The sequence below is a fragment of the Vulpes vulpes genome, chromosome 1 (assembly GCF_048418805.1).
Source record: "Vulpes vulpes isolate BD-2025 chromosome 1, VulVul3, whole genome shotgun sequence".
NCBI lineage: Eukaryota > Metazoa > Chordata > Mammalia > Carnivora > Canidae > Vulpes > Vulpes vulpes.
This window is the reverse complement of record NC_132780.1, coordinates 111,928,084-111,947,610: the sequence shown is the minus strand read 5'-3', so window position 1 is coordinate 111,947,610 and position 19,527 is coordinate 111,928,084. Positions and strand designations below refer to the sequence as shown.

At 42.9% G+C, this 19,527-nt stretch overlaps 1 protein-coding gene across 1 annotated transcript; it reads left to right on the top strand.

The window, feature by feature from the left end:
- The first annotated feature begins 507 nt into the window (after positions 1-507).
- On the top strand, positions 508-8,205 carry DPPA4 (developmental pluripotency associated 4). The gene is made up of 6 exons (XM_072748433.1): positions 508-769; positions 2,083-2,243; positions 2,330-2,380; positions 2,833-3,124; positions 4,987-5,182; positions 8,175-8,205. Exons 1-6 carry the CDS (start codon positions 508-510, stop codon positions 8,203-8,205), a joined length of 993 nt encoding a protein of 330 aa, XP_072604534.1.
- Positions 8,206-19,527: the final 11,322 nt, after the last annotated feature.

Genomic DNA, 19,527 nt, shown 5'->3' with positions numbered 1-19,527 from the left:
GGAAGGGTTGCCAGGTGTAGGGCAACTGGAAATGAGGTTCTGAAGGAGAAGGAAGATTTATGGAAGTCAGTAGAAGGCTGAGGTGGTGAGTGACATCCCTCCGGGCCATGGTAACTAGGCTGGAAAGGATCTGTGAGTAGCCCTTGGGCAATGGGGCTGCTAGGCTGAATTAAAGACATTTGTGTACCTTCAACAAACCACTGAATAAGTATATAGAATCCCTCTGGCAATAGCAGGGAAAGCTTTCTTGGGAAGAGGTCCAGAACAAAGGAATGGGGGAGGAAAATCTTCAGGTGAGAGAATAATGGATATGGTGACTGACAATAAGGGCTGCCCCCCTCCCCCAGACACACACACACACACACACAGAGCCTAGTTTCTTCTACATCTGTGGTTTGTTTGTACCCCTATTTTCTCTCTTTTCTCATATTTTCAAATTAGCCTCCCATCTTCCCTGTTTTATAAGCAAATATAAAGGTTAAGGTGATTTCCCAGAGGAGAATCAACATGCCAGTGGTGGGTAGGGACCATGCTGGCACCGTGGATGCGAGTTATCTTGAGGCAGGTAGTGTGTGCGGTGGTGGGAAGAGTGACTGGCTCCTCTGTCGCCGGCAGGGCTCCACGAAGTCGGGGGAAGACTACCTGGCTGGCCAATCCCAACCTGTATCCGAAGAAGCCAAAGAGAAACAGCAGGCGAATGGTGAACCAAAGTTACCAGGAACCTCAGCAAGTGGGACCAAACGGAAGAGATCTATGAAAGAAGGCAAAGGTAAGAGGTCGACAAGCCCCCAACTCTCATTGCCCTGGGTTTAAGAAAAGCTTGGAAATTTTCTGAAGGAGTAGAAAAAGTAGGAAAGGGGGTCCCTGGGTGGCTCAGTTGGTTAAGGGTCTGTCTTGGGCTCAGGGTCCTGGGACCCAGCCCTGCCTCAGGCTCCCTGCTTCTCCCTCTGCCGCTCCCCCTGCTTGTGCTCTCTCACTCTTTCTCTCAAATAAATAGTCTTTTTTTAAAAAAAGAAAGGAAACCTAGGAAAGAAAAATGGCCCTGTGTTCTGAAAACCCTCCACTTTCTTTGGGGCCCAGCTTACACGTCTCCCCTCCCTTCAGCCGCCTCTGTGAAAACTAGTATCTTGGGGTCTCCAAGCTCTGACCATATATTTGGGTCCGATTTTGCCTTCACTCGCTACTCAGTGTTAAGGATCTCAATGTACAGTGATTTGGGGACCGACTGCTATAAATTTGAAATCCCATCCTTGAAGCCCCCCTTTCTTTTTGTAAGAATTGAGTTTAGTACTTCAAGCTCGCTGGGCCAGGTGGGGTGGGGTGCAGACTCGGTTGTAATTTATATGGAATAATTAGGTAGCAATGCCTACGTTAGACCTGGCTAGGCCTGTGCCCTCGGTAAACCCTGTTAGTGTGGGGATAGTTGCCTGTTCCGGAGGTGTGTTCTGGAAGTCTCCGCTGAACAGTGGGAGTGTGTGAGAAAGCTGTGTGCAGGGAGCCCGGAGCACTGCCCTGAGTGGGGTGGGGCTGACCCAACTCCGAGAATGGGTGGCTGTGGGTAGCAATGCCCAGTGGTTTGTTTTGTTCTTTGGTGAGAGGACAAGGGCACCCCTGAGGTTTTATGATGTCAGGTTTAAAATTGCTCTCATTCCCCTGGCTGGGGAGCAAGCTCTCTAACACAGCCTCCTTGGAGTCTGTGGGTTTAGGTGCTCACGGATGAGCAAGTAGGAAGTAAAAACTGGAGATTCAGTATTAAGTCGGTCCCAGGTTTGAGGTTCTGTCCTTTAGGGTTTTTTTTTTTTTTTTTTTTTTAAGATTTTATTTATTTATGTGTCACAGAGCACAAGCAGGAGGAGAAGCAGGCTCCCTGCTGAGCAGGGAGCCCAATGCAAGGTTCGATCCCAGGACCCCGGATCATGACCTGAGCTACCCGGGGACCCCTGTCCCTTGGAGGTTATGGGGTCGTTGGCAAGTCATTAACTATACGATGGGGATTGGACTGTACAGCAGAAAGTTGTACTTGGATATTTTAAAAGGCCACACAAAAGTGAGGTATTACTAATTTCATTCATTCTCCTCCAGCTTCCTGTTCAGAAAAGACGGCACAAGAGAGTACAAGAGTAAGAATTCGGAAGAAAATCCCAGTTCCTCCATTACCTTCGAAACTGCCACCGGCCAACTTGCTTCACCGAGACATCCTGCGGGCCTGGTGCCAAGAACTCAAGCTGAGCACCAAAGGCCAGGTGATGGCCCAGGGTTGGAGACCTTGCTCCCGGGAGGAGGGGTAGGATCCTTACTTGATTGTTAACTCATTTTTCTCTTGTCTTAGAAATTAGATGTATATAAGCGAATCTGCGAATATGCTTACCCAGATCAAAAGGTAAGTGACTTGACCCAGTGGAAGGCTTAGTTCTCTTTCTTTCTTTTTTTTTAAGATTTCTATATTTCTTTATTTATGATAGACCTAGAGAGAGAGAGGCAGAGACAGACACAGGAGGAGGGAGAAGCAGGCTCCATGCAGGGAGCCTGACTTGGGACTTGATCCCTGGACTCCAGGATTGGGCCCTGGGCCAAAGGCAGCACTAAACCACTGAGCCACCCAGGAATCCCCCCCTTACTTAGTTCTCTTTCTAATGACCTATTTTAGCATCACAAAGTTGGTGGAGGGCTGGCCTTAGCCCCTCCTTCCCTCCTTCCCTCCTTCCCTCCTTCCACTCCTCCTTCTGAGGAAGAATAGCACCCCCTACCCCCCTTCTCACCAACGTGGTGCAAAATCATAAAAATGAGGCCACACTTCTGACAGCACCTTAACCTTGTAAACCCTGTTTGTAGACGAACATTCCTGTCACCGCAGAGGAGGCCAAGATTCTCACTCAGACACAAAGAAGGTTGATGATGGACAAGGGGGAAATATCTCTGGAAAGTCCTGGAACAAAGATACCTTCTGATGGAACCTACTCTCCTGAAGTGGCTGCTCCCCCTGAGGGGTCTGATGCTCTCCTGGAGGGGGTCAATACTGTTGTTGTGACCACTTCGGCCCCAGATTCCGTGTTTGCCTCCTGGTCCAGAATTGCAGCCAGGGCTGGGAAGATGGAGACAGTGGCATCACCACAGGAGGCCCACGGTAAGGCCGGGGGTGCCATCTGGTTCTGGGCCCCTTGAGGAAAAAAATGCTATTGATTATTAACCTCCAATCAATTTTAGGGTACATCAAAATCACGGAAAGGGTTGGGGCTTCCTGGGCCCTACCTACAGAGTTTCTGATTCGGCTCTGAGCTAAGGCCTGGGAATTTTCATTTCTAACAATTTTTCGGCCAGGGCTGATGATGCTAATCTGGGGGCCGCGCTTGGGTGGCTCCGTCGGTGAAGCGTCAGTCTTCTGCTCAGGTCATGGTCACGGGGTCCTGGGATCCAGCCCTGAGCCCCCCGTCCTGCTCTGCAGAGTCCCCTTCTCCCTCTCCTCTGCCCCTCCTTCCTGCTTGTGTGCTCTCTCTCTGTCTCAAATAAATAAAAATAAATAAGATCTTTTAAAAAAGAAAAGGAAAGGAAACCACTGCTACAAATTTTTAATTCATGAGACACAGAGAGAGAGAGAGGCAGAGACACAGGCAGAGGGAGAAGCAGGCTCTGTGCAGGGAGCCTGATGTGGGACTCGATCCCAGGTCCCCAGAATCACACCCTGGGCCAAAGGCAGATGCTCAACCTCTGAACCACCCAGGGATCCCAACTGCTACAAATTACTGATGTCATCAGGAGGGAATGGCAATCTGTTTGGCTTTATTTTTCATTTCCCTTCTTTAAGGAATTAAAAGTAAGGGCAAGCTCAAAAATCAACTGCCTAAGCTTAAGCCCCGGATCTTCTAGCATCTGTTAAGCGAGAGACATTAACAAGTTGTTTAATATAGTTCCCGATTTCCTCATCGTAAAATTGGTTAAAAATCACACCTACCTCATAATGTTGTAAGAATTATAGGACATAAAATTAAGAGACCATAAACTGGTTAGCACAATGCAATGCCTGTTGAGACCCCGAACCTATTTCACGCAGGCCTTCCCAGACCACTCTGGTTTAGTCTATTGAAGGAAACCAGAGTGTATCACCCCAAATTATACCTATTCTAAATTGTTTTAAAATTTATAATAAAAACTGTTTTGAGCTAATGGCAGCTGAAGAGCAGCAAACCCAGAAAAAGTGCTCGACTGCCTAAAGGCAGGTTGTAGATTCTCTTTTTGCCAGAGACAATCACCTGAGGGGTGGCACCAGAGAAACCTTACTTCTTCTTCTTTTTTTTTTAAGATTTTATTTATTTATTCATAAGAGACAAACACAGAGAGAGAAGCACAGACACAGGCAGAGGGAGAAGCAGGCTCCACGCAGGGAGCTGGACATGGGACTCGATCCCGGGTCTCCAGGATCACGCCCTGGGCTGAAAGCAGCACTAAACCACTGAGCCACCCAGGCTGCCCCGAAACCTTACTTCTTTGTTCCATCCCATAGATTGAGCATCCCACTGTCTGTCTAAAACTCCTTCCCTTTTTCCTGTCATTTCTCTAAAAATCCCTTGGTTTTTTGGAAAAGCCAGAATTCTAAGCTGCCATGTTCACTTTCACTGGTGGTTTCTTCCAAGTTACCTGTGCCATACACATTAACAAACTGGTTTTCTCTTGATCTTTTTGTCAAGGAGACCGTGTTGCAAACCTAGGATGGGTAGAGGTAAAGCTTTGCCTCCTTTGCACTATCATTTACCCCCCTGGAGCTATACTACCTCCAACTATGCTTTCTTCTTTTTAGAAATTTTAACAGGAACTGTTTTGTATGGTTTTCTAAAAAAGCAAGACAGAGAAGGTTGAGCTAGGATTCCAGGGTTCCTATCTTGGAACTGGCAAGAAAAGTAGTGGAAACAAAGTCCATAATATATTCTTGACCAAAAGAACATTAGAATTTGGCCAGGCTGTGTTCATACTTGCCTCTCTTTTCTTCTTTAGGTGCCAAGTGGTGTGTGGTCCATGGGAGAAGTATGCCTGCAGACACAGAAGGTTGGGTTCACCTGCAATTTCATGCAGGACAAGCCTGGGTGCCTGAAAAGCGGGGGAGAGTATGCGCCCTCTTCTTGCTCCCCGCTTGTAACTTTCCACCCCCACAGCTGGAGGACAATATGCTGTGCCCCAAATGTGTTCGCAGGTAACTACCTGGTGCATTTCTACAAACTGAAACTGGACACCTGGTTTCTAGCTGGGGGAGATTGGAGATACATGTCAATCTTAAATAGCCCTGTATTTTGAGTTGTCTATTCTTAGGAAAAAGAGCATTTAGAGGTCAAGGCTAACTGCTTCTACCTAGAGACCCTCCCATAATTATGGAGAAACAAGTCTTGATTAATTACTATATTACAGGTATATGCACTTCACAGAAATAATGACTAGCAAAACAACAGCAACAAAACCCTTTAAGTAGACTACAGTCTAATGGGGATGACTGGTATGTAAAGAGCTGTAATGCCATCTGATGACTAGTATCAAAGAAGAGGTTTCTTAACTTCAAGGAAGAATTGCCTAGATGGAAAGAAGGAGAAAGCTCATTTTTCAATAGGGACCAACGCCAAGGCTGAGAGAATTTAGGACAAAGTAGAAATTGTAAGTATTGTAGTGTGGCAGATTATGGTTAAGAAAAAAAAAAAGAGCCAGCTTCCTCCTTACAAAATGGGCATAATGCCTATCTGAAGTATTGTGAAGATTAGATGAGTGAATAAATGTAAAGTTCTTAGCCCTGTGTCTAACATGCAAACATTCAAAAAAAAAAACTTGGGTACTAATCATTTCAGCAAATGGGATTCCTTTCAGTGTCCTCATAAAGAGAGAAATATACAATGTATGCAAAAACCAGTTTGGGCCCAAATTGAGCTTTATAGATTTTTAAGTAATATTAGTTTGGGGTCTAATTATAGTAAGCTTTGAAGGTTCAGAATTTAATCAGTTGCCCATGGTGTTCTTTCAAAAGATGTCTTTAGTTATGTGATGTGATCAATGACATACCTTTGTAATCACCAAACAACCAGCTATAAACTCACAATTATGAAGAGAAGAAAAAGGGTTTTCTCTATAATTTAAATTCTAAGCCAATTGAAATAAACATATTAAATGACTGGCTGATGTGGAATAGGTAAATTTGTTCTCTGTATAAACTAGACTAGCTAATTCATAAAGATTTCTGTCTCTAAATAAGGATGGGAAGTCTTTTTATTAAAACAAGCCATTACTGGGGCGCCTGGGTGGCTCCGTGGTTGAGCATCTGCCTTCTGCTCAGGTCCTGATCCCAGGGACCTGGGATTGAGTCCCACATCAGGCTTCCTACATGGAGCCTGCTTCTCCCTCTGCCTGTGTCTCTGCCTCTCTCTGTGTCTCTCATGAATAAATAAAATCTTTTAAATAAATAAATACAAGCCATTACAATTGACAAACTCCGGGAGCGAGGTGGAGCAGAGTGAGCACAGTTCTGTGTTGAAGCCACAGGCATGGCATTGGCTTAGGGAAGGGAACAGTCCTCTTCTGGAATCCTGTTTGTACCAGAGACCATTTCCACAGCTTTACACATGCCACTTCACCCTCCTGAGCCATGGTTCCCACATCTGTAATATGAGGAGCGAAGTGGACAGGATGGTGTACAAAAGTCACCTATGATATTAAAACTAAGAAGTCCCCAAGAAGGGACGCCGGGGTGGCTCAGCGGTAAGTCACTGAAAAGTTTACACACCTGTAAAGAAATTTTTATTCGGAAAGGCTATTGTATTTAAGGGATTTATATATATTCATGAGAGACAGAGAGAGAGCAGAGGGATAGAATAGGATAGATATGGAAAATTTTACAATTTTGAGGATTAGAGTGATGGGCACAGAATCTGGTGATTTGCTGGGAGATGGGCCACTGCAGGGTTTGAAGCTAGTGCATGCACCGAGGCTTACATTGCCAAAGAGGGAAGGGTGTGAGAGCTGTTGGGACAATGTTGTGGGAAAGCTGTTTGTAATGTGTTTTAAGGGCCTAGCATCTTCTAACGGTACCAAGACAGAATCTGGCTTTAAGCAATATCACATGAAGCTGAAGAAAGTTCAAATGATACACTTGCTTGCATAAGATGAGACCCAGAGTAGTAAAGGACACAGGTGATTTGGTGATGCTTGAATACGGGGAGTGGACAAGTGGAAAGGGTCACTGGAGGTGTTTTCCAAAAGCACAAATGGAGAGATGCAACAATAGGATGCTCAAAGGGCATTTCCTTTTATGCTGCATTGCAGACAGAGAGCCCAGGTGTGCTTCTGGGCCTACTTTGGGAGACGGGCCTTCAGAGAGGCAGGACGGGAAGAGGACTATCGCTCTGAATGGAGGGGTTTGGTGCAGCCCAGACTTGCCTCCCACATCCCTCTCCACAGCCCTCTGTCGGCCTGTAGGGGGCCCATCATCCTTAGTGTCAAGGTTACTGAACACCAGGGATCTTGGACAGCTGGCGGAGCATAGAAGACTGAAGTGGGTGGGACCCTCAGGCTAGACCCCCCTCCATCAGCCAGGAGTGGCAGCCCCTGGACCCTGGCACGGTTAACTGTCTCCCACAGAAGACAAGTAGAGTGTGCACTTTTTCCCCCTTCTGGCTGCCCTACTTCCCGCCAACAATTGTCGTTGCCAAGAACATTGAATAGAATTGAGGTCACTCTGGAGAGTCTTTTAATGACCTACCGAGGCCATTGGGCAAATGGTAAAAGGTCCACTCTGGGGCCTCTGCTGCCCATGGGTTGCCAAGGACAGATACATATTATGGAGACATAACTTGGCTAATAGTCCCTCCTTGATGGCCTGGTTGCATGCTTTCCACTTACCATACTTTTTCTTTTTTTTGTAAGATGTTATTTATTCATAAGAGACAGAGAGGCAGAGACATAGGCAGAGGGAGAAGCAGGCTCCATGCAGGGAGCCCGATGTGGGACTCGATCCCGGGTCTCCAGGATCACACACTGGGCCGAAGGCAGACGCTCAACCCCTGAGCCTCCTCGGCGTCCTTCCACTTACTATCCTATAGTTTAAGGACAAGTCCACCAGGGCATTTCCTGGCTGTTTTCAAGGGTACAATTAATGTTTCTTCTTGGATCTCCTCTTTTTAAAAACAAACATTTTGTTTGCTTTATAGGAATAAGGTGTTAATGAAAAGCCTCCAATGAGCTTTCGATAGCAGGAAAAGGGACACAGCTGTGATTACAACCAATGGTACAAAGAGAACTACAATCAACTCCGTGGTGACACTGATGGCCGGACTGTAGGCTGCTCACACCCTCCATGCTTCCTGCTTACAGGGACACAGGCTAGTGCATTGCAGATGTTACCCTCCAACCTCCATGGGGCCTGTGGCTTCATGGGTTGAGATGCAGGAGTTCTTAGATTTTAAATTGGAAGAGCATTTCAGAAATTACCATTCATTCTACTTAATAAGAAGAAAAAGTCATTCATAATAACAAACGTTTGCCCTTCTGAAATAGAAGTGACCTTAACTTCTTTTAAAGTGGGAACCTGAGCCCCGCCTGGCAGAGGATTTGAGGGTGGGAGGTGGAGTGGAAAGTACAGGTGTGCTTCCACGCTGGATTTCTCTGCAATTCCAACTCCTCCAGAGACGGCTACACCCTCCTAGGTTCGTGACTTCAGGCTGTTGAGTATTTTAAACCAAAGGGAAAGCTGTTATTCTTTCCCACTCCCAAAAACATACTCTTAATATAGAAAACATTTTTTGATGTTTTCTTAATAACCTGAGACCTCTATGGTATGTCTCTGGGATAATCATATGGAACACTTTGCGGGTATTATTTCTACTTGTAACTACCTTGTGTGTTTCTCCTGCTTAAAAATATTTAAGGGTACTTCTGAATCATAAATTCATAATGTATTAGATTTTTTAAATTGTATATAAAATCATCTATTGTATATAGGAGGCCATATGCATTGTGGGCAAATTCTTTTTTTTTTTTTTTGTGGGCAAATTCTTAATATTAACTCAGGATTAAGCTAAAAATCATGATTTTCTTTGGTATGATTCTTTTTTAAAACCACTCAATGAAGTATGAGTAACTTTTTTAAAAAAAGCTATACATTTAATGTATATAATTTGATGAGTTTGATTCATTTAGAATTTTTTGTGTCCTTCCTAGATTTATAGTCCTGTGGTTCTTAGAAAATTTTTTTTTCACTTGTGTTCTTATGGCAGATTCCAACATTGTTTTATTGTTGTGGATTTGGAGATTATGAAAACTTTTTCCCCCTCTAATGTACTGGAAGGAGTAGTAGAGTTAGAAAGTTTGTAACCATTAGGATATGGACAGATTTGGGCAAGAATCCTCAATAAATGTTAAAAATGTTAAATGTTTGTTGACAAGCAAGATATTTATATGATCTTGCAGTGTCTCCACACCGATTACTCATTAATGGTCAGAGTTTTTCAGTGTAAAAAAGAGTATGTGCATTTGATTCCTTTTATCTTATTGTACACATATTATTAATTTTAATTTTGCTTCTTTTCTAAGCTTTTCCCCTATTTTTAGTGTATTGTTCACTTTTCTATTCCTTGGCCTTCCCAATCTGCTTTCAGATAGCTTCCTAGTCCTAACACACAAAAGTAAACTTTATAAAATCAGTTGTGTTCCACTATGAAGATGACTATCTACCCCTTTTTCCTGCCCCTAGCAAGGTGAAATCTCTAAAGTCGCATTTAGTCCCCAGCACTCCCTACTGTCCACAAGCCTCCCCCAGAATTTACTATAGTTTTAACTACCCTAGTCTATCCCTCCTTCAGTATCTCCCTCCCAGGGTCCCAAAATATTACAAAGGGGGAATATAAGCACTTGGAGCTCAATATTCCATGCCTCAGATGAATTCAGTGGCAACAGGAACCTGCAGGATGATTTTGGTGTTTGGAAGAAGCCAGGGGGAGAAATGTCCTATTTCCCACCTGGAAACCAAAGTAACAGTCCTGCGGATCTGTCTGCCCAGAAGCGCACGGGTGCTATGAGCAAGATATGCGGTGCACTAGGAATGCTGATAGGAGGCCTCTGGAGCCAGCCCTCCAAATTTCTCCTGGCCCCAAAGGGACATGTAAGGCTCTCAAGAGTTGGTGTTGAAGCTTCGGAGTCGGTTTCTGCCAAGGCATTGCTGGCTAAGGGCAAATGGATCTGCGTGAAGAAAGCCCGTGAACTCTCCCAGGGAGCAAAATTGGAAATGGCTATGTCTCCAAGGATCCCAGCCCCAAGGAGCAGATGTGGGAGGAGAATGATGGTGAAATGTTTAAAATACTAACTCCCTGAATTGGAATTCACTCATCTGAAAGTGCCTCGAGGAAAGCTACAGTTTCGCAAGATGGGCCTTAGAGACAAAAAGTTGGTTATGTCCACCTTGACTGAGTGTTCAGACTTCTCACCAGGAACGACACAAACAGAAATGTGCTTTCTGATGGGATAGCTCACTGAGGGTATTCTTGCCAGAAAGATTTAATATGAATCTACTTGAAGAAGCAGGCAGTCCTGATGATCCCAATTATGTCAGCATGAAGCGAGCTTAGCTTGTGGGTGGCGATTACTTAGGCTCATCCGTATGTGAAAATCCACAGAGCTATGTGCTTGATATGTGTATATTTTACCATATGTGAGATACATATCCTTTTTTTTAAAGATGTTATTTTATTTATTCATGAGTGACACAGAGAAGCAGAGACACAGGCAGAGGGAGAAGTGGGCTCCTCGCAGGGAGCCCGATGCGGGACTCGATCCCCAGACCTGGGGTCACAGCCTGAGCCATGAGGCAGACGCTCAACCACTGAGCCACCCAGGCGTCCTGCTACATCTCCTTTTTAAAAGCTTACCTGGTTTGAATATGTTAGAGATCTGCCACATAAAAATGTGTTAGGTGGAGTAACAGGAAATTTGATTATAGAGCAGAGATTAGGTGATACTACAGCACTGTTAAGGTCTTGGCTGTGAGAACTACGGAATTTGCATTTAATAATTGGTTAATAAGGGATGATGCACGGTGTTGTACCAACTTTTATAACTGGGATTTTTAAATAACCTTTCAAAATACTCTATTGCATATATGAAAAGATTCTTTTGAAATACAAGTCAAATCATGACACTCCTCTGCTCAAAACCCACCTATGGATCCTGTTTCAGAGCCACAACCGAACTCCTGGGGTTCCTGGGTGGCTCAGTGGTTGAACATCTGCCTTCAGCTCAGGTCATGATCCCAGGGTCCTGGGATTGAGTCCCACGTCGGGCTCACCGCAGGGAGCATGCTTCTCCCTCTATGTCTCTGCTTCTCTCATGAATACATAAATAGATAATTTTTTTTAAAAAAGTCTTTGTTGGGCAGCCCAGGGGACTCCACAGTTTAGTGCCACCTTCATCCCAGGTCATGATCCCAAGGTCCTGGGATCAAGTCCCACGTCAGGCTCCCTGCATGGAGCCTGCTTCTCCCTCTGCCTATGTCTCTGCCTCTCTCTCTGTGTCTCTCATGAATAAATAAATAAAATCTTAAAAAAAAAAAAAAAAAGTCCTTGTTATGACCTCCAAAGCCTTACCTAAGTATTTTCCACCCCATGCCTCTCACCTTTGGCCTCATCTGCTGTACCTTGTCTCTGTTCACTGACCTTGTCGCTGGCTGGAATGACCTTTTCCCAGAAGTTAGTATGGTAAATCTTTGAAGTCTTCTTTCAAATGTCACTTGATCAAAAAAGCACACTCTGAACCCCTCTTAAATCACAGGCTGTTTTTCAACACCTACCAGCACCATTTCTTCCCTCACCCTGCTCCTGTTCTCTATTTTCCTGTAACATCTCCTCTAACTACGTGTAATGTGTTATTTATTGTCTCCTACTAATAGTATAAAGGGATTTGTCCTTTTTGTGCACTTAGGTAACACAACTTCCTAGAACAGCCTGACATATGGTCGGTACTCAGTAAATGTTCAGTGAATGATAAATGGAAATGTTTGAAGTGAACCGTAAAAGGAAATGGACTACAGATTACTTAGGAATCAATATAAAAAAATTGGTCTCTGTCCTCTAATGTATCACCACAAATTCCCTAATTTTCCTCAGTATTCTCTGGGACAATAAGTTGAGTCCCCTCTGGAAAGAAAAGTGTTCTCTGTTGTGTTTAGCACCCTGAATTCTGTTTTCTGTTCCCACTGTTATTCCCTCTAAAGTACTATTTGAGAAGGTCGCTAGCAAATTATAAACTTCTTGGCAGGAAGTTCTTTTTTTTCCCCAACACCCCATCTTCCTGTTTTAGAATGTGAAGTTCAACAGTGTTGAAAAGCAGCAATAGGGCAGCTCTGCTGGCTCAGCGGTTTAGCGCCTGCCTTCAGCCCGGGGCGTGATCCTGGAGACCCGGGATGGAGTCCCACGTCGGGCTCCCTGCATGGAGCCTGCTTCTCCCTCTGCTTGTGTCTCTGCCACACACACCACCCCCCCCCTCTCTGTCCACCAGAGTCATGAATAAATAAATAAAATCTTAAAAAAAAAAAAGCAGCAATAATCTCCCAATATTTCAATCACCATTACCTGAAGGATAAGACATTATTGAATTGCATTATGTTTTGAAGCATAAAAGAAGTACCAGGAGGACACGGAGTAGGGGGAGATACTAGCTTACAAATATGGCATAACTGGACCCAGAAGACACTTCACTAGAACGATTAACTAAGGTTATCTTGTTTCTGGCTAGGGCGTAGCTACATTGGAAATCAGGAGGAAGTAAATGATTCTAAAAGTTATTAATCTTTTCTGAGTCCATTATTTAAGGAACTATTTCCTGGAGAAAGTTTTCAGTTGACCTCAAATTGAAGGGCAAATAAGCATTAAATTGAAAAAAAAAAAGAAATTCCAGCCAGTGGGAAGGGCCTGAAGAGCCTGAGGTGAGTAGCAAAGAAACTGGAGGGCCAGGATGTTGGGAGTTCAGAGCTTGGGAACATAGATATTGGTTGAAACTGGAAAGGGATGGAGGCCCAGGCAATGCAAGACCTTTGTTTTGTCTTATAAAAACAAGCCTTGGGATGCCCGGGTGACTCAGCGGTTAAGCCCCTGCCTTTGGCTCAGGGTGTGATCCTGGAGTCCCACATCGGACTCCCTGCATGGAGCCTGCTTCTCCCTCTGCCTGTGTCTCTGCCTCTCTCTCTCTCTCTCTCTCTCTCTCTCTCATGAATAAATAGAATATTAAAAAAAACAACAACAACACAAGCCTTGGGACCTCTGGCTGACTCAGTCGATGGAGGATCCAACTTGATCTTGTGATTGTGAGTTGAAGCCCCATGTTAGGTGTAGAGATTATTTAAAGATTAAATCTTAAAAAAAAAAAAAAAAAAAAAAAAACCTAAACTAAAACACCCAAGAGCTTTTAGAAGCTCAAGGGGCTAGGCTGAAATGTCAGGTTTGCATTTTGAAGAGATTATTTGCCTCTAGAGAAAGGAACAGAAGGCAGAGGATGTTTTACAAAGGAAACCAGTTAAGTATTCTTTCTAGCAAGAGATTTTGGCAGCTTTGGGCTACCTGGGTAGCTCAGTGGTTGAGCGTCTGCCTTTGGCTCAGGGTGTGACTGGGGTCCTGAGATCGAATTTGACATTGGGCTTCTCACAGGGAGCCTGCTTCTCTCTCTTCCTATGTCTCTCTCTGTGTCTCTCATGAATAAATAAATAAAATCTTAAATAAATAAACAGATAAAATCTTTAAAAAAAGATTTTGGCAGCTTTGACTCTGGTGGACGGTGGAGATAGGTGAAGGAGGTAAGGTTGACAGGACTCATTATTGACTGGGTATTGGGACTGGGATAATGCAGAAAGAACAGAAAAGTGATTCTGAAACTGCTGTCTATTAACAAATTACATTCTTAGTTCATTGTTTTATTCCATTCCTCCATCATCTCTTGTATTAAAAACCATTTGGGGGCACCTGGGTGGCTCAGTTAGTGAAGCATCTGCCTTCTGCTCAGGGCATGATCCCAGGGTCCTGGGACAGCTCCACATGGGATTCCCTGCTCATGGGGAGCTTACTTCTCCCTCTGCTTGCTGCTACCCCTCCTAGTGCTCTCTCTCTATCGAATAAATAAATAAATAAAATAGTTGTTAAAAATTTGGAAAGCAAGGTGAGTACTAGTACTAGAGAATAATCCCCAGGTATCCTAAGTAAGATGACACTTCTCTTTATCCATCTTTTCCAAAGGATGGAAGTGGTAGGAACTGACTGTCAGGGGAACAAAGAACTTTTCTGTGATAGATTTTCTGTCTTGAGTGGGAAGTCGGCTATCACTTTTCAAATTTACCAAACCGTACACTTAAGATCCATACATTTCACTATAAATCCTACCTGAATTAAGAAAAAAAAATTATTCTGGAGATCAAAAAGGAAATGGTGTCTGTCATATGACTCTACTCCTAGGGTTCTGTAAAGACACCTCAAAGCCATGATAGGTGACAAAGAGAAGGACACCAATCCATCAGGAGGATTTATAACACTGAAGAAGGTTTTAAGGGAGGTTCCCAGAGACTGCATGAGAGTTCCTTGGTATTCACATGCAGCTCTTAATGTTGGAAAACAAAGGTCAGAACTTACTACATTCTGCTCTTTCTTCAAAGCTCTGCTTAAATCTTACTTCTTTGATAAGCTACTTTGATATGTTCCAACTCTTAAAACTATCTTTTTTTTTTTAATCCATACTGTATTGGAAATCACTACATTGCTTATTGTTAAGAACACAAGAGACCCAAACTTTTGGGATAGTTAGAAGTTCAACTTCCTATCCTTGAAGCTCAGTTTTGCTAGATGTTTTGAATGAAGATAACAAACCACCTTTGCAAGGTTGCTAGATTCAAAAAAATCATGCATGTAAAACAATTATGGTGTTATGCAAATGATAGGTACTCAGCCAAGAGTAATTGCTGTAATTCCTATTATGTTTTGTCTCTGTTTCCTGAACTGAGGTGATCTATAATTACCAAATACTTATTAGCCATTTTGATAGCTGCTTGGCTTTGGGAATTTATTTAATCTCTTTAGCCTTCTCAGATTTATTGAAGCATAATTTACATACTGTGAAATTCATCCATTTTAATGTATAGTCTTCTAAGTTTTTGGCAAATGCATGTAGTCATATAACTACCAACATAAGATGTAGGGCTCCAATCACTCCAGAAAATTCCATCTTGTCTCTTTGTAGTCAACTCCTATCCCCTCCCAGCTCCTAAAAACCAATAATCTATTTTCTCTTCTTACACTTTTGTCTTTTCCAGGATGTCTTGTAAATAAAATGAGGCTTGGTTCTTTAATTTAGTATAGTACATATGAGATTGACTCATCTTTTTTGTGTATCATTAGTTTATTCCTTATGATGAATAGTAGTATTTCATTGTGTGAATGTACTGTAGTTTTCCATTTGCCGGTTGAAGGGTATTTGGTTATTTCTAGGTTTTGGCAATTTCAAATGAAAGCCACCATTGCTACGCCTGGATGGCTCAGCAGTTAAGTGTCTGCCTTCAGCTCAGGTCATGATCCTGGAGTTCAGGGATTGAGTCCCACATCAGGCTCCCTGCAAGGAGCCTGCTTCTCTCTCTGCCTGTGTCTCTGACTCTCTGTGTGTCTCTCAAGAATAAATAAAAATATATATATAAAAAATAAAGCCACTATTAATTTTCCTATGTAATTTTTATGTGAACACTTAAGTTTTGGGATGCCTGGGTGGCTCAGTGATTAAGTGGCTGCCTTCAGCTCAGGGTGTGATCCCAAAGTCCCGGGATCAAGTTCCACATTGGGCTCCTTGCATGGAGCTTGCTTCTCCTGTTTCTGCCTTTCTCTCTGCCTCTCTCTGTGTCTCATGAAAAAGTAAATAAAAATAATAATAAAAAAAAAAAGTTAAGTTTTACTTGGGGTAAATATACAGGGGGGGAGATCACTTTATCATATGCTAAGTGTATGTTTAGCTTTATAAGAAACTGCCCGGGGCACCTGGGTGGCTCAGTCGGTTGGGCATCCAACTCTTGATTTGGCTCAAATCATAATAATCTCAGGTTCGTGAAATGGAGCCCCAAGAGAGGTTCCCGCTCAGTGGGTCAGCAGGAAGTCTGCTGGAGATTCTTTCTCTCTCTACCCAAGACTGCTACTGCCACCCAACCCCCCGCTCTCTCTAAGATAAATATTTTTTTTAAAAGAAACTGCTGCATTTTCCAAAAATGGTTGTGACATTGTATTCTCATCAGAAATGAATGATAGGGGATCCCTGGGTGGCGCAGCGGTTTAGCGCCTGCCTTTGGCCCAGGGCGCGATCCTGGAGACCCAGGATCGAATCCCACATCGGGCTCCCTGTGTATAGAGCCTGCTTCTCCCTCTGCCTCTCTCTCTCTCTCTGTGTGACTATCATAAATAAATTTAAAGAAAGAAAAAAAAAAGAAATGAATGATAGCCAGTTGTTTTCTTTCCTCACTGACACCTGATATGATCAGTCTTTTAAATTTTATCCATCGTAATAGGTGAATAATGATATCTTATTATGGTATTAGTTTACCCTCCATATAGCTTTTCAGTGGAGTGGCTATTAAAGTACTTTACCCATTTTCTATTGAATCATTTGTTTTCTTACTACTGAGTTTGAGGAATTCTTTATACATAAATTTAGAGTCAGAATGTCACCTTTCACAGCAAAAATCCAACAGGGATCTTTTTTTTCCTACAGGGATTCTTGATGGGTTTTCTGGACCAGTGAATAAACTGCAAGAGTGGCATATCGCAAGCCCAACAGAATGGAATAACTAGGAAAATGATATTTGGTATTGTGTTTCAATGTGTCAGGGATAGTTATTTTTCTTGCATTTAAGTATGTTCCTCTGTAAGAAAATATCTAGACTTGGGGCACCTGTTAAATAGAATGCAGCAGTGTCTTAGGAATTCTACAAAATGGAAAAGGCAGTAATGGAAAGCAAATAGGTTGTATGCAGGATGGTGGGTGTTATAAAATGAAGGCAATTGTCAATTGAGTATTTCTGTGCTAAATTCTAAGCCTCTGTTGCCTTAGATAAGTTTATATATCATGGCTGCAATCTGATACAATGACCTGACCTGTGGGTAGAGGCTACAAAAACAAAAAAGATGGCAAATATGTATGTTGGGTAAAATGTTAATGACTTGAAGATTAAAGGGTAAGGAGTGTAAGACCTAGGTTTAACTAATGAGCCTTCTATTTTAGTTACTAGCTGATTTAGAGTATCTGTTAGTTAAATGAAAATAATTATAGTATTTACCTCAAAGGATTGTAAATATTTAATGAGAAATGTAATATGCTTCATAAATTGTGCTCCATGCAAATATGATGAATGACTATTTCATTGAAATCTTTCTTAGCTTCTGTTAATATCAGGTTGCCCTAAACAGAATACTTCCCTGGCTGACAGTGTGCCTTCCATGGATGAGTTATCTTGAGATACTTTATGTAGCTGGTGCCAAAAAAGAATTCGAGTACTGATAGCAGGCTTAGTAAATTGGGAATTCATGCTGCTCAGAACAAAAAGTCATTTGTTGGGAAGCTAGTGATAATGTGAAGACAATTCTTATAATGAATTATTTTTCCTAATTTTGTGTAAAGCAAGACCAGAGAAAGCAGAAGGATAGAGAAAGAGAGGACATTATTCTTGGTCTCAACTTCCATACATTACTCTCTCTGTGGTCCATCCTGCTTCCACCTGTTTTGAACTATTGCAGTAGATAGCATTCTCTTGTTAATGGAGTAGCACCTTGTTTTTGGGCACTGACACAAGACCTGCTTGCAAAATATGCTCACCTAAGCATAAGTAGTCCAGAAATTGTCACATTCAAGAAGAGGCTTGATGTTGGCCAGTCCTGCAATGCTTCAGCACAGACCCAGTAGAGTGGAAAAGACTCAAGTGGCCACAACTCTTGACATGGCTAAAAGGATTGTGATAAGTAACCCAGACAAGAGGCTGCATGATTATTATATTCAAGGAGAAGAGTAAAATTAGAAAACCTTATAGCAGAAGTCTTCACTCTTGTTACTCCCACTACCAGGTCCTGGACCCAAAAAGTCTCTAGTAAGACTGATAATAATAGTGTGTGGGGCCCCCAGCTGGTTCAGTCAGCAGAGCATTCAACTCTTGATCTCAGAATTGTAAATTCAAACCCCATGTAGGGCGTAGCTATTACTTAAAAATAAAATCCTAAGGCAGCCCGGGTGGTTCAGCGGTTTCGCACTGCCTTCAGCCCAGGGCGTGATCCTGGAGTCCCGGGATCGAGTCCCGCATCGGGCTCCCTGCATGGAGCCTGCTTCTCCCTCTGCCTGTGTCTCTGCCTCTCTCTCTCCCTGTGTCTCTTATGAATAAATAAATAAAATCTTTAAATAAATAAATAAATAAATAAATAAATAAATAAAATCTTAAAAAAATGTTAGTGCTGATCAGGAAGAGGGAAGTAGCTCAAGTTTAAGCATCAAATAGAAAGGAAGTGATGGATTAAGCTACTTACCATTTAACAGTCCATAGTTTAGAAAATAGTTTCCCATAAGGCATCTCTCCATTTGCCATAGCTCACTTTTTACTGGCAAATGTCAACATTTTTCCTAAATTGATTTCTAAGCCAAGTGATTTGGCTCTGTGCTTGACTCATCATCGAATGTAATTACAATTTCAGAGAGAAATATAAAGTGTTGATGTGCTCAGCAGAGGAGTGCCACAACCTGAGTAAACCCGATTTTTCTTCCCTTTCTTCAAGACATTCAGGCTAAGTATCACATTATGATGTAGTGATCATGCAAATTTGCCTTAAAGCTCTGTACTGCAGGGGTTAGTGGCACCAACGTTAGCTTCACTACCATGGAGTTCATGCCTATGCTAAAACTCCTCCCTGCTGTTCCCAGTCAATAAGTGCAGCAGGAACTCTAAGGCAGGGTCATTCTTGTGGCTTAGACTCAGGGACTCCTCATCAGTCTTGCAATTGCACTACAGTTCAGGACTCTTCCTCCCAAGCCCCTCTCCCTCTCCATCATAGGGGTCAAGTTCATCATGCTCTTTCAGCTCTCCTAGCCTCCTGGCTCCCTTCTCATTTTCCCTCATAGTTGTTTCCTACAGCAAGTCTTTTGTGTCCCTAATCTTATCTTGGCATCTGATTCTTGGAGGACATGAACAAAAACATATGGTGCCAGGAGCAATAGAAAAAAATGATAAGATGGGATTCTGGAACTGGCTTATTCACCTGCTGGTGAACATAAAAGGACCAATTCTGAGTGCTGTGTAAGGGATGGTTAGGCCCTCACACTCAGTGGTAGTTCAATTGCTAGAGATTTTAGTGGAGGTGACCTGGAAAAAATGTTCTGGTAGAGGAGAATGCCCTTGCAAATGCAATACTTCAAGCATTTGGAAAATAGAAATGTTAAGGGATCTGCAAATAAGTGGAATTGGCTGGTTATTGGTAAGCTGTATTAATGTTCAGCAATGGGATAATAAAGAACCGAGGG

Excerpts from the sequence above, each read along its gene's own strand:
- DPPA4 (XM_072748433.1), top strand. The coding sequence starts at position 508 with ATGCCAGTGGTGGGTAGGGACCATGCTGGCACCGTGGATGCGAGTTAT. Across the intron at positions 2,381-2,832 it reads ATGCTTACCCAGATCAAAAG|ACGAACATTCCTGTCACCGC; the intron begins GTAAGTGACTTG and ends CCCTGTTTGTAG. Across the intron at positions 3,125-4,986 it reads ATCACCACAGGAGGCCCACG|GTGCCAAGTGGTGTGTGGTC; the intron begins GTAAGGCCGGGG and ends TTTCTTCTTTAG.